Genomic DNA, 18,346 nt, shown 5'->3' with positions numbered 1-18,346 from the left:
TCATGTGCTACAGGATAAAGGAGAAAAAGGTGCTATGGACATAGTCACAGTTATAGGTTTTTACAAATAGATATGCAATAAAATGTAAGATTGTAAATGACTCCCACTAGTTACAGGGAATGTTTTGCTGGGGAAAGTTTGGTTGCTCTAGATGTGGATAGATATGTTATACAAAATATGCACATGCTGTGCAAGCAGACACCTTCTCTCGTCTCATTTACTCTCTATATACAAATAAATGATTTAACAGTACAATTTACAGAAATTGTAAACTGCTTCATTATACTTTAAGGATTAAATCCGGAAGCTGCTTCAAACAACTGTGGAGAAATTTCCCCTATGGAACATCTTCCTTTGATGGTTCCAATAAGAAGGAATATATGAAGAGCCAACTTCTCTGCTTTAACAATGAATAATTCCATTAGGGATATTTGCTATTTAGCAAAGTATTATCACTGTTTTCTCTGGTTCTAGCTCTTGGCTTGTCTCCTGATAACTGCACTACTCCACAAGGCATCACACACATTTTCCATAAAATTACAGTAGTGAGAGTTAAGAAAGTTTGTATTAGAGATGTTAGGAATCTAGTAATGGGATTCTGAGCATTGTAAATTCACAAATAAACATCTGAAAGTAATATTCATCACCATAATATAGTACAACATTGGACTAATGCGCTCAATTGAAGATTAGGGGTAAATGTAGTAGCCTGCAAATTGAATTTGTCATTGGTCATAGACTTGGCAGATTTATTAATCTGAGTCATTTGAATAGACCTTTAGCAGAGTACCTACTGTAGATACTGTATTTCAGTTGTTGCTAGTGCTATTTGAGATATTTTGAACAAACACAGTAGTTACTGACTAGCCTGAGCAGCTTGCTATATTTATTTTTATCTGCAATTTAAAAAAGAGCACAATATAAAAGATGTATTAGACAATTTTTAACTGATCAAACTGGAAAATACCCCCCCCCCCCCCCCAAAAAAAAAAAAATATATATATATTTTTTTAAAATTATCTTCTGCATTCGGTTGACCAAACAATACAGGAAAACCAGTTTGTTTTGAGTACATCAAATTCTTAATTTGAATATTGATAGATCAATGATGATTTTGCGGCCAGGGAGCCTCACACAGAGATGAATAGGTATTTTCAGTGCTGTTATAAAAAGATACTTGCTTATTTCATGTTTAAAAAACCCCAATCGCTCCTTAATTAAGGGATGGCAATCTCCAAAATTGTATATGTAAATTTTGGCAAAAAGGAGCACTGATCTAAAATGTTCCCTGTTAGGAAAGAATTCAAGAATCCTAATGTTCTATTTTTTATTGAAGATCCATAAGGATAGAAACAATCCCCTGGGCCATCCCATCATCTCAGGAATTCAATCTATATCAGCAAATATGTCAAAATGTATAGATTACTTATTGTAACATCTTGTAACAAAACAAAAGCTTTGTAAAAAACATCATGAGCATCTTACAAATACTAAAGGAATCTGAATAGCAAAAAGGCCACTAGTTAAATCACTTTATACATGCATCAACCATTAAGCAGTGTGTAAAACATACAAGATATGCGTTATCAATCTCAACAAAGATGCCCAATGAAAAAAATTCATTTTATTATGTCTAACATCAAGTTTGTTTTGGATCAGAATTTTTTTTATACGGTGGGAAGTTTTACCACCAAAAATGCAGTACAATGTGAACATCTCTCATGCCCAGTTAAGAAAATTTATTTGTAGCCTAATGGGAAGATGCTACCATATGTAACAACCACACATTTTAAATGTTGGCATTGTTGTATAGATTTGTTCTTTGTATGGAAAGGCACAGAAAAAATCTAGAAGAGTTTATGGAACAACAACAATCTAAATTTAGAGTTCATAATAAATAATTAAAACTAGTGCCACCTTTCAAGATTTAGAGATATTCATTATCAATGAGACCATCCAGCCAATAACACACACCAAAGAAGTTGCAGGGAACATTTTCAACAATAAGTAACCACCATCGGAAATGCATTTCTGATATTCCAAATATTTCAAATATTTATTTCAAATATTCCAGTAGGAGAAATGTAATGACTGAGAAGAAATTGTACACAAGATAGCACATATAGACAAAAAAATCAGAAAGTGAAAGGAATGGAGAGGACAGAACTAATACAATACAAAAAAAAACTGAAGATGAAGAAAAATTCTGGATAGAGTGGGTTGGTGTGACAATATTACCAGGTGCCAAATATTAAAATTAAAGGTTTTATTTATACAGATAAAATAGATAAGATATAAATAAACATGAAGAGGTTCTTACCACTAAGGGTATTTGGAGCCGGAAAGGATAGTAAAAGGCAGGGATGCAGTCCGGACGTGCAACCTGCCCAGGCTCCAAATAGTTTAGCACTCAGGAAGAAGAGCACTAGATGCTCGAAATGCGTCAGTAGTGACTGAGGAACCTCTTTTTGGACCTACCTAGTGCTAAGCTATTTGGAGCCTGGGCAGGGTGCACGTCCAGACTGCATCCCTGCCTTTTACCATCCTTGCCAGCTCCAAATACCCTTAGGAGTAAGAACCTCTTCATGTTTATTTATATTTTATCTGTTTAAATAAAACCTTTTATCTTAATATTTGGTGCCTGGTACTATTGTCACACCAACCCACTCTATCTGTAAATTCTAAGGTCTGAGGGAGACCTTAAAGTGACAAAGTTTAAGGCTGCCATAAGAAGGAGCGCAGGACACCACCATTCCAACACCTTTCTGAAGACAAATTATATTTCATTACCCAATTTAACAGAGATCATTGAATAGAAACCATAATGAAAAAACCTTATATCAAAAAGAAAACCACCGATAATATATAAAATAAGCAAGAAACATCAAACAAGAGTTGGTTAACAGAGTTGGTTGGTTAAATACCTATTGAAGAAAGTCATCAATTCAGTATAAACAATAATAGCTTCCATGCCTAACTTGTGCAGCTTGTATAAATATTGGAAACAGTTCAACAAAACCAGTACAGCTGTTTAAATCCAATTATATTTGAAAGGAGAATAAGATACTGTAAAACATAACACTATAGAACATGTAACAGAGAAGTCATCTATTTATTACAGTGTCCGTGTGGACTCCAATATGTGGGGCAAATGAAAAGAAGAGCCAAAGTGTGATTTTATGAGCACATTTACAACAAAAAAGAGGACTATAACCCATAGCGTATCTAAGCACTTTTTGAAAGGTCATAATAAAAACTCTGCTCATGATTTTCAAGAAAATTAAGAGTTACTGGAGAGGTGGAGATCCCACAGCCATGTTGAAACAAAATGAAACTAAGTGGATATTCAAATTACAAACTTTATCTCCACAAGGACTGAATTTAGAAATGAAGCTAAATGTATTTTTCTAAATATACAAAGTTACATTATACAGTACATATACAATTATCAATAACAGCAATTTTAATTTATTTAAATGTTTTTAGAAAAGTCAATTAAAAGAAGAAAAAGAAAATCTTTGTTTTTACCACATAATTCCCTCTTTTTTGATGATCACTTCTATTTGTTAAAAATCTTTTAACAAGTTTAAATAAAGTTTTTTGACTATAAAAAGGAAGATGACAGCTATCCTTGAAAAAGTGTATCTGTTCTGCAAAACGTATTGGTGGCTGGTGAGTGCGGCCCACCTGCAAGACATCCTGCTGACCGAGCAGCTTCACTCCCACTGTGTGCCGAATACGGAATGATATCATCGGCCACAGCCCAACTGAAGGCAGCAGGAATACAACTCAGACAACATCCCTATCTCGGACCACACTGAGGGCCTTATTCTAGTTCACTCTTTCTGACAAAATCCTTCTTAGATGGACAAAACCATGTGCACTGCAGGGGGGAAGATGTAACATGTGCAGAGAGCATTAGATTTGGGTGAGTTATTTTGTTTCTGTGCAGGGGGAAATACTGGCTGCTTTATTTTTACACTGCACTATAACTCTCACTTTGAAGTAAAACCCCACCCAAATCTAATTCTCTCTGCACAAGTAACATCTGCCCCACCTGCAGTGCACATGGTTTTGTCCATCTAAGAAGGATTTTGTAAGAAAGAGTACACTAGAATAAGGCCCTTACAGTGTAAGATAAATTGAAAACTCTTGTCTGTAGATTAATCTCATTCAGGAGCCAGAGACAGTCACTCCAACTAAAAAGTTGTCTGGAACTGTATTTTATCGTTGTCCCTATCGATATACTAAAAGGAGCTTAAATATTAAGTGGTTTTAATTAATCTGGGTTATTATTGCATTCTACACATAACAGTAGTGTTCTTATCAATATTTTGGTCTGTATGCTATATTGTATAAAAAGAGCTGCTCATTAATATTCAGCATGTATATACTTTTACACAAATATTTTGGTATACTAGATATTATTATTATTATTATTATTATTATTATTATTATATTATGCCACAAGGGTTCCACAGCACCCAGTTACACAGTACACATAATCAAACTGGAAAACAGTAACTTACAGTTGAAGACAATACAGGACAAATACAGGGTAAATGATTATAGCAACATCAGCCTATTGCTGCAACATAAGTATCAAGGTGGCAGCAAACAGCATGCATTGGTGCAGTCGAAGACTGCTGAAGTAAGAAAGAATAAACAAATGAGGTAAGAGGTCCCAGCTCGTGAGAGCTTACATTCTAAAGAGGGGGGCAGACAGACAGGGGTGACACCGCAGGGGTAGATAGGGCGAGGAACAGAACGCTAGAAGGACAGTTTGCTGTTGGTAAAGAAGTGGAGAGTCTGAGGGGGAGAGGTAGAGAATTCCAGAGTAAGGGAGCAGAACATAAAATTTTTGGAGGTGGGAGTGGAAGGAGGTAATAAGTAGGCAGAAGAGCTGACGTGTTTTAGCCGAGCGAAGGGGACGATTGGGAGTGTAAAGGGATATAAGGTCAGAGATGTAAATGGAAGAGAAGTGGGTGACGGCTTTGTAAGCGAGTGTGAGAATTTTGAATTGAATTCTGAAAGGAAAGGGAAGCCAGTGAAGGGCTTGTAGAAGAGGGGAGGTGGAGGTAGTGCGTTTGGTGAGGAAGATGAGCCCGGCTGCAGCATTGAAGATAGATTGGAGAGGAGACAGGCATTTGTCAGGTATACCAGTAGATTGCAGTAGTCCAGCCTGGATATGATCAGTGAGTGGATAATGGTCTTAGTGGCATACTGAGTGAGGAAAGGTCTAATTCTCAAAATATTTTTGAGATGAAAATGGCAGGTTTGTGAGAGGTGCTGAATATGTGGTTTGAAGGAGAGAGTGGAGTCAAGGATTACTCCAAGACAGCGTACTGGGGGCTAGAGGTGATAGTCATGTCATCAATAGATAATGAGATTGTGGGATGCGAGGTTGTGCGGGAGGATGGGAAGATAATCATCACTGTCTTGGACATGTTAAGTTTGAGAAAGCGCCGGGACAACCAGGGAGAGATAGCAGAGAGACAGTTGGAGATATGAGTGAGGAGAGTGGGGGAAAGGTCAGGGGATAAAAGGTAGATTTGAGTATCATCAGCATATAGATGATATTGGAAGTCAAAAAAACTAATGAGCTCACCTAATGAGGATTTATAGAGAGAGAAAAGATATACAGATGACATTTTAAGCTTTGGTCCAAAGGTGAAGAACAATGTAAGAGTATAATGGAGGAGACAAATAGTTTGAATTCCCCTACTAAATCTCCATGTTTGTGATAAATCTGTATTACTTATGATAAATTAGATCCCAAGGTTTATGAAAAGGTTACAGACAGAAACATGTTTTTGAAAGCCTCAAGTCATCATCTGAGTGTCCTTAAGATTGGTTTACCCTTGTTGCAGATGATGCTTATTGACTGCATCACTTGTGACCCAGCTAAAGTTTCAGCACATTTAGATTGCCATGTCACAGACTGTGTTTGAAAAATAACAGGTAGGAGCTGATTGGTTGGCTGGTTATCACTCTTTATTTGATCAATTCTCAAGGCTTAGAACATCTCTTCCATAGTGAAAATTAGTGAGATAAAAATCTCACCAAGCCATCACCGTATTGAGAAAGTAATCCGGCCCTGCACATTTGCACTGTGGCACCCCATTGCTGTATAGCAAATACATCAAGAGCAGTAACTATCGGACTATCGCTCACCATAGCAAATACTGACAAAGGTAGACAGAGAGACAAACAGAAACAGTTTATATGCCAGAATAGATGGAATACAGTACAACAGTTTCTAATTCAAAAGAGAAACGCAGCTTTCAGGACAATTATATGAGAGAGACAGGAGAAACAGGCAAATCTGCTAGCTTGCATATAAGAACGGAATTTAATAGACTACAAAATGTATAACAAATTGGAATGTAATACATGCTAATCAACAATACAGTGTCAATGGGTATGGGGCTGCATTCCTGTACATGTAAGCATCTGGCTGTTATAAGGCCTACGCATCTGTGTTTTCTTTTTATACAGTATGGAGTATTGATGTTTTCAGCTGCACTTAAAGATATCTGTATGTGTATTACATCTGCATGTTCATGTAAGCCAGGCATGTCCAAACTATGGCCCTCCAGCTGTTGTGAAACTACAAGTCCCATCATGCCTTGCCAGATTGTTGCTATTAGGGATGGCTAAAATGATAGGCCCACTGTCATGCACTTTGCACTTTATTGGATGTGGTGATATGGATTAAAAATTATTTTGAAAAAAAAAAAACGATGAGTGTCCTCATCTTTGTGGCTATATATATATATATATATATATATATATATATATATATATATATATATATATATATATATATATATATATATATAATATAAGTATGACAAGGTGTAGTAATGATAATGCTGCAGAGCATAAAACAGAGGAATATATGCATATGAATCTATAAATATAAGATTATATATACAGTACTACAAGATATACAGTATGACAGAAGAATATGTGCTAAACAGATACTGGCAGTAAAAAGTACTAAAGACAAAGTGCACTTAGCAATAACAAGGACAATATACTGGTGAAGACATACTCAAACAAACATAAGAATATAACTGAAATAAATACACCTGATAAAAGGCAGCACACAGGATTAGGTCTCAACAAGGCAGATAGCACAGCACACAGGACTGGTAGCTTTTTGAACAAGAAGATTATCACCAGAAAATTCTCAGGAAGCACAGGAAGTACTTTCAACAGGGAGAACCACCAATCACAAAAGTACCTGCATAAAGACTAAGGGCCAGGCGCACTAAGCTTCAAAAGTGATAAAATGGAGAATGATAAACAACCAAGCAATCATCTCCTGCCTGACATTTTTCAAACACAGTCTGTGACATTGCAGGTAGGAGTTGATTGGCTGGTTGTTTATCACTCTCCATTTTATCACTTTTGAAGCTTATGCATCTGGCCCTAAATGTTTTGCAGCTGCTTCACTGCACACCCTAAAGTGAACTTCTGTTCAATCAGCTGCCTGGCAATGGAGAACGCATGTCTGACACCAGTGACCCCATTGCTAGACGATCAGAGGCTCCCGGCACCAAGCGCATGCCGCCAGCCGCTACACCAGCTGCATCCCCGGAGCGTCACAGGGCAATTTCTAACAAAAGGATGCTAGATGTTCTGTGTGTTATTAAGTAAGCAAGGATTGTTTTTTGCCTTTGTTTTTCTATTCTTGTATAACAAGGTAATATTTGCATATGGTATGCTAATAATGTGTTTACTATTTGTTCTATTGAAAAACCCTTGGCTTAAAATAAGTAATTCAACTGACATCCTCAATTAGTAAAATACGGTGATTTGTTATTGATTGTAAACTTTTTGTAGAATTGCTAAATTATTAACGCAAATTATGCTTTCATTTCAGTTGCAAGCACAAGCTTTATTTGGAAAAGCTCCCAAACACCAGCATTATTATTCCTTTTCACAATGAAGGGTGGACTTCTCTACTGAGGACCATTCACAGTGTAATCAACAGGACTCCAGACAGCCTGATAGAAGAAATCATTTTGGTGGATGATTTCAGTGATAGAGGTAGGGAATACTGCTTTTGGTTCATTTACTGTTGTAATATTGTACCAATTTTTTTTTTTTTTTTAATACAAAAGTGTTTTACAAAAGTTTAAAAATATAAAAAAAATCTTGATATTAGGGGATGAAGTCAATTTGTTTGAAACAAAGCAACAATATTGTTATTGTTTTCAAACTTAGAAATTGAATTTTATTAAAACATACAAATTGTGAATTAAATCTTCAGACTTATTTTTATTTAACACAAGGCATTTCTGCTTACACCCTTTAGACCCAATTAATACATTTTAATAATATTTGAAGAAAAAAATGGTTGGTAAATATATTTATCTAACATAATTATAAATGTATTATTGCACTGTTAATTTATTTTATTTAGCCTTAAAAAAGACTTTCATGTACGAATGTAGGAATAAAAAGTGTACTTTAATGTATTGCAATGTTTTTGGAAGACCAAAGCATTACTGAAATTATATTTTTCCTTTATGTTTTAAAATCCTATTAACTTTTTTACCAAATTACTTGTCAGGATTGTCCTCAAAATGTTTTATTACACAAAGCATTTCATTTAATTGGACATCAGGATGGAAGAATGACAAGATAGTAATGTGATCATATATTTGTCTTTTAGTTTGGAAGGAAGCAGTGTCATTGTCTGGTACAAGGGTTAATTGAATTGCCCCATTGTTTCTGTACAATAAAGACTACAAATATCTTTTTGATCTGTCAAGGACCTTAAGGTGCCAGCTGCCCTGCAAATGTGTTGTGGTGCTGCCTCTGGTCAATAGATAACACAGCCTTTAATTGCTATATGTTCAAACATCCAAAATAAAAATACTTATTTTATATTATACTATCAGGGCCGGTGCAAGCCCCCCGCCCGCCCCAGGCAAAAAAAACGTGCGCCGCCCGCCCGCCAGGGGGGGGGTGACGGGCGATACTGCGGTGGGTGATCCCCCCCGGAGCGCAGGTGGTGCCGCACAGAAATCTCCTTGGCGGGGAGCGGGCGGCGCGGGGGGAGCAGCGTAGTTTCATGCCACGGGCGGGATGGGAGCGGGCGGCGCGAGCAGCGTTTTTTCATAACACAGGCGGGATAGGAGAGAGGAGAGGGGAGCGGGCGGCGCGGGGGGAGCAGCATTATTTCATGCCACGGGCGGGATAGGAGAGGGAGGAGGAAGGATGAAGAATCACAGACTTAACCTGCTCCCTGCTCCCTGCTTTCGGGTACCTCTCTATGGTACCTCGGCGGCTCACTACCGCCCTCCAGCGGCCGGCGCCCTAGGCAAATGCCTAGTTCTGCCTAGTGGTGGCGCCGGCCCTGTATACTATTATAGTATGTTATATATATATATGAGAAAGAAAGATATAGAGTGCGCTCAATGTGGTGTCCACCACCTAAGGATTATAATTATCCAGTAGACAACAACAAATAAAATTTAGTTTAAAAGAAATGAAACAGATACCGGCACGTTTCGTCTTATACGACTTCATCAGGGGATAATTTCTAAATAATTTAAAAATACATACAGATGTAGCGGGTCTTATTGTTGCTGGCAAATCGCCAGCAGCATGTTGCTGGCGATCCGCCAGCAACACGGCGCTTCATCTGACTGAGACGCGCGTGCGTCCCCCACGCATGCGTGCCTCAGTATCCGGGCGTCGGGGTGGCGAGGTGGACGCAATCCTGTCCACCTCCCGCTTCAGGGGGCTGCGTGAGGCTTCAGGGGGCTGCGGGGGGTGCGGGGACCCGGTGTAGACACCGGGCGACCGCCGGCAACACCGTCGTGCACACGCGTCCTTTTCCGGCATACAGATGGCCTGGGGCATGGGATGGCGGCTGGCGTTGCCATCGCCGTCCCCTGGATAGATAAGTCCCGCTCCATCTGTATACAATCATGTAACAACTTTTTGTTAAAATAGCAATTGAAAAAGTAGATGCCGTTATAATAAAAGCATGGATACATACCAAATTCTTTAAAACATAACGTTTAAGGAATGAATCCAACTTTGTGGATAGACTGCGTGCCAGAATAGACTTAAATCTGAAAAAAAAATATATTTCGATTTTCAGATTTAAGTCTATTCTGGCACGCAGTCTATCCACAAAGTTGGATTCATTCCTAAAATGTTATGTTTTAAAGAATTTGGAATGTATCCATGCTTTTATTATCACTGCATCTACTTTTTTAATTGCTATTTTAACAAAAAGTTGTTACATGATTGTATATGTATTTTTAAATTATTTAGAAACTACCCCTGATGAAGTCGTATAAGACGAAACGCGTCGGGTATATGTTGTTTGAAGACCTGCAAATCAAAACCTGTGTCTGAAAAATAAACTAATTTCTTATAAACTAAATTTTATTTGTTGTTGTCTACTGGATAATTATAATCCTAAGGTCGTGGACACCATTGAGTGCACTCTATATCTTTCTTTCTCACATCTACATTTCTGCCCTCCACTAACAGGGAGGACTTATAGAGAGCTGCCACTAAACCTAGCGCAAACAAAAGTCTATCTTTCCTGATTATATATATATATATATATATATATATATATATATATATATATATATATAGACTTCCCAAATGGGGAAAACATCACTCACCAGACTTTTTTAAAAGACCATTCTGAAGGCATTAAAAAAAGTCTGGTGAGTGCTGTTTTCCCCATTTCGGGAGTCTCTGTGTTTACATAGCACTGTTAGTTTTGGCTACACTTCTATTTATACGGCACCCCAGCGGCTACCTCTATGTGAGGGTGAGAGTTCATCTCTTGTGTGTGTATATATATATATATATATATATATATATATATGCATACTGTATATAAAATGTGTTAAGGTAGAGGTTGCTAAGCATTGTTAGACAGTATCTTAACACACTAGCAGGTACAGTTAAACTTATAATGGTATTTTAAAATAAAAGTGACATGCAGCTTGTTTTATTTGCAACTAATGAGTGGGATTCACTTGTGCTCTTTAGCTTTTGCTGAATTCATGGCCAATGAATCCTATCCTGCATTGTTTTGCAATAAGCTTGGAATACATTTTATGTTGTTTAATTAGTTACTGATGTGTATAAGTCATACCTAATCAATCATAATTAACAATTCTGTTATAAAAAAAACTTTTCAAAATTTGATTAAATTATTATTTTTTAATATAAGGCTCAGAGAAAAAAATCATTATGTGATCATGAGATTCTGGTATTACATTCCTGATGATATTAAATAACTATGCTTTTCAGATACCAATGAATAATCTAATTGTTATGCGTAAGTAAATTGATCCCAAGGTTTCTAGCTGACATTCTAAGCATTTTATTTGCCGTCACATTGAAACCAATGGGCATCTATGGCATTGCAGTCTAAGAACAAAGTATTTACTGTATATAACTTTTGACTGTCATTTCTCATCCGATATCGATAACCATTGGACTTTAGCATCAGATCTGATGGCTTACCCACCATCAATCTACTTCATAGTGAAAGCACTGCATATATTACTATAATACAGTATATGGCTTTGTATAATTATTACCAAAAATCATTGATATTTAAAAAAAAATGACAAAGAATCAACTGGCCCAACAGTTTTATTGGGCCAGTGTAGGGTCCCCACAATCTTCCAATAACCAGCACTAGGCTATACCAGCCAGGACAACTGATATTATAACAGTGGGACACACAGTACGTGGTCCTCTAATGTAATTGCAAATAAATGAGATTCCCATTCCTATGTTCTTTGGGTGAATCGATGACAATAACAACAAATAATGATAGTTATCCTTAGGGAAAGGAGACCGAATTTTTGAGGGGATTCCCATGCTCTTTTTCGCTTTGCTATAGCATCATCAGCCCCAGATGTATCGGTCTAGTGTTGATTTTTGTTAAATAAGAAGGACTCCATGCTATCCTCCCATTTTACAATACCAACCGAGGCCCAAGCATGGTTTTTAACTTGCAGGGCAACCTCATGCTATTTTAATTTTTTGTAACAATTTCTAACAATATTTATTAAACAAATCAATGGAATCTGTGCAGTGATTTGTCTAAACAGTTTTTATTAGGGTGGGTTTTCTGTTGTGGATGGTTCTAGACCCAATGTATAGTTAATGCATGGTTTATATTTCTGTCAATAAGAAAATCATTGATAGTGAGACAGTTTTCTAAGATGTTCTAAAGTCGGTTATTTGGATAGTTTTAATAAATGGACAAGCAGACAGGAAAATAACCAAAAACCCCAAACGACCTTTAATATTTATACCCACTTGGCATGATGTATGAAGTTTATTTACATAATACACATATAATGAATACATTAATGTATACAATATGTATAAAATGGAAATGGTTTTCAAGTGAAAATACATTTTATGACATTTATAAACCCATAAACATCAAGTGATAGCAAATAATATTAATTGCTGCAAATTGTTTTAGCTTTTAATATTACATGTAATAAGAGAATCTTCAGGTTCAGTATAAAATAAAATCTGCCTATTACAGTTGTATGCAAAGTATAGAAAAGCAATTGTACCCTTGTTTACATAAATGTCTGCAACTTAATCCCTATGTTCCTTTTAACCATCCATGTTAATTACTATTTTGTGAGTGTCCTGTTAAACTGAAAATAATACAAAATATGAATGAAAAATGTGTGCCTTCTGTAAGTGACCTAGTGTACATAGCTTGCTGTGCCACAGGCTTTGTCTGGGTATATTTTCAACCTCAATATCTAATGGAAGAAAATCCGTGGATGATTGAAAGAAAATGAGTGTATGTTCTGCTCAGAGAGTTTGACTGTATCTCAGCTGTCCATTTCACATTTGTTATAAAAGAAAAAGTGCATGAACCCAAGCCCTGTATTGAGGTTAAACTTATATGCAAGTCCTAGTCACACTTACAGTAACAGACCGTTAATACAAAATTGTAATTTTCATAGCGTATACAACATGTGAAGGAACCATGCTGTCTTCTTATCGGACATTGCCATTGCAACTTTCAAAAAAAATGAGACTGCAATTTTCTACAATCTCTGTAACTAATATTAATGTATAAATACAAGGGGGTTTATTTGCAAAGCATTGGATTGTAAAACCCAGAGCTTCTGAACATGTTTGTGTCTGATATTTAAAAGGGCACATTTTTTTTATTAACAGCTAGTAAAAGCATTGCCCTTTTTAAATTTTGGGCACAAATGATCAGAAGCGTTGCGTTTTACAGCTGAAAGCCTCATACATAAACAACAAGAGCTTTTACCCAGGTCTCAAAAGTTTGAAATGTGCTAAAAAGATTGGGATACTTCCTTTTATCTGAAAGTGTTGTTCCAGTAAATATACTCTTTTAAATGTTTTATATGTAAGCTTAATATTTTTATTTTGTGTAATAAATGTGTTTTTTTAATGTATTACACTATATTATGATTTTTCACTTCTACTGTATATGCATTAGAGCTTCTGTCGAATTGTTGACGTGACAAAGGTGAACACAGCATATAGTGACCATGAGGTTTTTTTCCATTTAATTTTTTATACTTTACCAGCCATATGGACCCTGATTGGGGAATGTTAAAGTTGAGTTCAGCAGTAGTGGATTGAGGCACCTTGACCAAGTGTGGCAAGTGAAACAATCCATGCCAGGGGGCACTGTACATTAATGTGCGGTCCATGTCCTGAAACCTATGAATTGACACCAAAAAAGTTAAAAACTGTTGAACATGTTTTCATGTGTAAACCATTTTCATGTCAACATTTTGTTTGTTAGACCTTTTGTCTATGTTGACCATGTTTATGTTGATCATCTGTGGTGGACCTAGACAACATCAAGATTTTTTTTTTAATCCTTTATATCTACAGTATCTATCCATCCATCCATGATAGCGGTAGAGAATGAACATTGCATAATATCTAGCTGGAAGATACATAAATAATTGATGATAAAGAACACCAGCATTGACTTCCAGGTGTTAAAAAGTATTTAATTTGCCATCTGGAAGAAATATATTCTGTTATGGACATAATTCTCTTATATGTCTATTTAACAAACAAAGTATATCAAGACTGGGAAGAAAATTTGAACACGTATTGTTCTGCTGTGAAGGGGTGCCTCACATGGAGCAAACAGGCCGGCCCTCCCACTGATAAAAATCCCCCTGATGTGGATGTGATAATATGAGGGACATACTGTATCATATGCCAAAAATATATAGTGTGTGTGTGTATATATATATATATTTATTTATTAACAGTTTCTTATATAGCTCATACATATTCCGCAGCGCTTTACAGAGGATATTTGAACATTCACATCAGTCCCTGCCCCAGTGGAGCTTACAATCTATATTCCCTGACAAAAGAAAGAAGAAAAAGACTCTCTGTTTTTCGGGGCACTCTTTAGTAATTGATAGCGCAGGACAATCCCTGCGTATCCGGAATGGTCAAAAAAATTTTTTTTATATAGGATGGGAAAGGGTTACACTAGGTTTAACCTGTTGGGTACATAGATGGAGAAACAATGTCTCTGGTAGTAGAATAACCGTGAATAATTGATCTAGTTTACACAATGTACAGGAGGCTGGGGGAGTTCATGAGGAATTCCCCTCATTCTCCTAGTGAAAAATGGGTTTCTTAAAATATAACTTTTAATAATGTATTACTTAAAAAAGATTACTGGACAAACATGTAACTTGAACTAGACACACATACATAAATAACATAAAAAAGGAAGAAGAAATGCGGTGCACGATACGGTATTTAACAATTTCCGTCGTAAGATACTTAGTGATTGCCACAGAGGGCAGATACGTACACCGGTGTACGTATCTGCCCTCTGTGGCAATCACTAAGTATCTTACGACGGAAATTGTTAAATACCGTATCGTGCACCGCATTTCTTCTTCCTTTTTTATGTTATTTATGTATGTGTGTCTAGTTCAAGTTACATGTTTGTCCAGTAATCTTTTTTAAGTAATACATTATTAAAAGTTATATTTTAAGAAACCCATTTTTCACTAGGAGAATGAGGGGAATTCCTCATGAACTCCCCCAGCCTCCTGTACATTGTGTAAACTAGATCAATTATTCACGGTTATTCTACTACCAGAGACATTGTTTCTCCATCTATGTACCCAACAGGTTAAACCTAGTGTAACCCTTTCCCATCCTATATAAAAAAAATTTTTTTGACCATTCCGGATACGCAGGGATTGTCCTGCGCTATCAATTACTAAAGAGTGCCCCGAAAAACAGAGAGTCTTTTTCTTCTTTCTTTTGTCTAACTATAACCACTCTCTTGGGTGCACCTCCACGTCTCCAAATTAAAGGAAAACGTTGTTTCCGACAACACATCCTCTATTGTGGAACATCTATCTACCTTAAGGTCAAGGTATATACCTAGTTACTAAACCTTACTGTAAATCCCAACCTGTGCACCGGTCGCCATTTCCACTTCCCCTTTTCCCTTCTAAAAGCAATCTATATTCCCTAGCACATGTACACGCACATACAGAGACATTCTAGGGTTAATTTTGTTGGGAGCCAATTAACCTACCAGTATATTTTTGGATTGTGGGAGGAAACCGGAGTGCCCGGGGGAAACCCACGCAAGTCTGGGGAGAATATACAAACTCTGCACAGTTAGAGCCATATTGGGAATCGAATATATACATATTTTGTTTACAATTGTGAACCAGGATGCCGCAACAATGTTGGTCTTGTTGCAGGCTATAGTGAGCTATACAGTTATAGATATTTCTAAGGCCCCAGTTCTGCTGATAGGGTTAGCATTAGAGATAAAACTTGACTAAAAGCACAGTATTTATATTTCAACAATGTTGATATTCTGACCTGATCATAGTACAAGTTTATTCTCAAAATGGACAAAACCATATGCACTGCAGGTGGGGCAAATGTAACATGTGCAGAGAGAGTTAGATTTGGTTGAATTAATTTATTTCTGTGCAGGGTAAATACTGGCTGCTTTATTTTTACACTGCAAATTAGATTTCAGTTTGAACACACTCCACCCATGTCTAAAGACCACCGTACACTTATGCGATATGGCCCGATTTGCCCGATTCAGGTGGATCAAGCTGATATGTCAGGTGAAATCGGCACCATATCGCATGTGTATGACACACGACCTCCGAATTGGCCCCCCTCCTAGTAGGGAATGGGGTGGCATGCGATACATCACATGCACAAGGACAACATGTGATCATGTGATGTATTGCATGTGAATCTACTGCCTGGGAAAGTCGCAGTAGTGTATGGCCACCTTAACTCTCTCTGCACATGTTACATTTGCCCCACCTGCAGTGCACATGGTTTGGCCATTTTGAGAACTGATTTGTCAACATTATCATATTCACATAATGAAAGCCCTCATTGTGAATGTCGACAAAATATTCCACAACCAGTGGAGGAAGGTAAAAACAATAAGATGCAATATTTCCTTTAAAAACGACTATAAAACACTTACCTGCTGCCCTGCTCTCTGTCTTCTCTTTATGATGCCAAACCACAAGCTTCTTGCAGCAATTACAATCACATTACACTTGTGATTTAACAGATGAATGTCAAAGAAGTCTGTAAGTCACAGTATGTACAACGGTTTGTGGCTTATAATTGCTTCTGGTGCCTCCTTGTTTTAACAAGTATGCTAAATAGCCACGTAGGTGGAATTCATGTGACTATTATCCTGAAGCCAAATATGGTAATAAGCTGATATGCTCACATAAAATAATGATGCTAAACTTGTCCTTGAACGTTGTTGTATAATTTAAATGATGTCTAGGAATCTCTGAGTGGAACTTTATATGTGTTGCTGATGAATGCTAAACAGGGTTCACAAACCCTGCAGAACTATGAAGGCTTAATGTATAGGACTTAAGGAATTGAATCTGATTAGGCTTTTTCATAAATTAGGAATTGCATTGAAAAGACTGATGTAAACAGAATGGCTCTAAGCAATCCACTTTTAATGTTTGAAGTTAGAGCAGACTAAATAAGGGCACATTTTATGTTTAGCACATTAGAGTTAATATAAAGGGGAAAAAAACTTGGAGGAATTAAAGCTTATGTTCAATAGAGTAGCATTTTTCTTTAGCCAGTTGGTTTCAACAATTAGCAAAAGAGCTTAACATGCTGTATTGTTTTATATTGCTATAAACATGACTCCAACTCTCTCTATTGTTTCGCTTCAAGGTCACAGAAAAATGAGCCTGTGTTTTACAGAAACACACATTTTAGAGGAAATAAAATTAGAACATAAATGACTAAGTCAATATAACCATCTATTAAAATCAAATGGAACTAATTTCATTTTTAATACTAACTAAACCATCATTGGGTTGTTTTTAAGATAAAGCACGAAAAACAAATCCTAGCTATTATAGTCAAATGTCTTTGTTAATGAAAATGTATTAGGCTTAGTTACACTTGTGGAATATACTTTCTAAATATTAATGTGGTATTAGTGTTGCAATGTATTTCTATAGCAGTCTCACCAATACCTCAGAGCTGAACATAGAATATTTGTTATTTACATCGGCTACTGCACCTTTGCAGCTTAAAATCTTAGGTCCCTAACACACACATATACATACTGTATACATATATTTTTAGTCAGAAGTCAATTCACTTACCTGTACTGATTTTTGGGGGAGTGTAGTAGGAAACCTGACAAAGTCCATCCAAACACAGGGGAACATTTAAATTCCTAGAGAATGGGTGCGGGCCAGGATTCAAAATAATGACCCAGAAAGCCAGCAATGCTTACCACTGCACTACAATTTCATAATCACCATCTTGGTCATGGTCATTAATATCATTATTGTCATTTACTGTATTCTGTTTAATAGGTGGTGTGAATCCATTAGTTTCCATAAATTACTGCTGCTAATAGGATAATGTCCTTAGTGTCTTATTTATGTCACAAACAATGCAAAACTACAACTCGAAGTATACTATTAACACTAAATGAGACTTTAACCACACAGGAATTAGATTTAAAAATGCACAAATTCATAAGTTTGTATTCAGAGTGAGAACAAGCCATGGCTGCTGCATTGTAGCACTTCTTGCACAGATTCAGACTCAGTTGCACATAGGTGTACAAATGCCACACATTAAATTAATCAGTATAATCTATCACAGAAGTTTAGTCTCTTTTAAGCTGCTTTATTTATGCAAACATACTGTAAATTCTAAGATAGTTACCTGGGACCTAGTGCACTGAGAGGCGCAACTGAAGCAATAGGGGGGTATTCGATCTGGGCCACTATTTACA

General features: G+C 36.6%; 1 protein-coding gene across 1 annotated transcript in view; it reads left to right on the top strand.

The window, feature by feature from the left end:
* The window catches only part of GALNTL6 (polypeptide N-acetylgalactosaminyltransferase like 6), a 1,179,186-nt gene that overhangs the window by 423,738 nt on the left and 737,102 nt on the right, over positions 1–18,346 (top strand). Inside the window, exon 4 of the mRNA XM_083170927.1 lies at positions 7,892–8,058. Coding sequence (XP_083027053.1) covers positions 7,892–8,058 — 167 coding nt within the window. The remainder of the gene's footprint in view (positions 1–7,891; positions 8,059–18,346) is intronic.

The sequence above is a fragment of the Crinia signifera genome, chromosome 1 (genome assembly GCF_055691185.1).
Source record: "Crinia signifera chromosome 1, ASM5569118v1, whole genome shotgun sequence".
Classification (NCBI taxonomy): Eukaryota; Metazoa; Chordata; class Amphibia; order Anura; family Myobatrachidae; genus Crinia; species Crinia signifera.
This window is presented reverse-complemented; position numbering and strand designations above follow the sequence as displayed.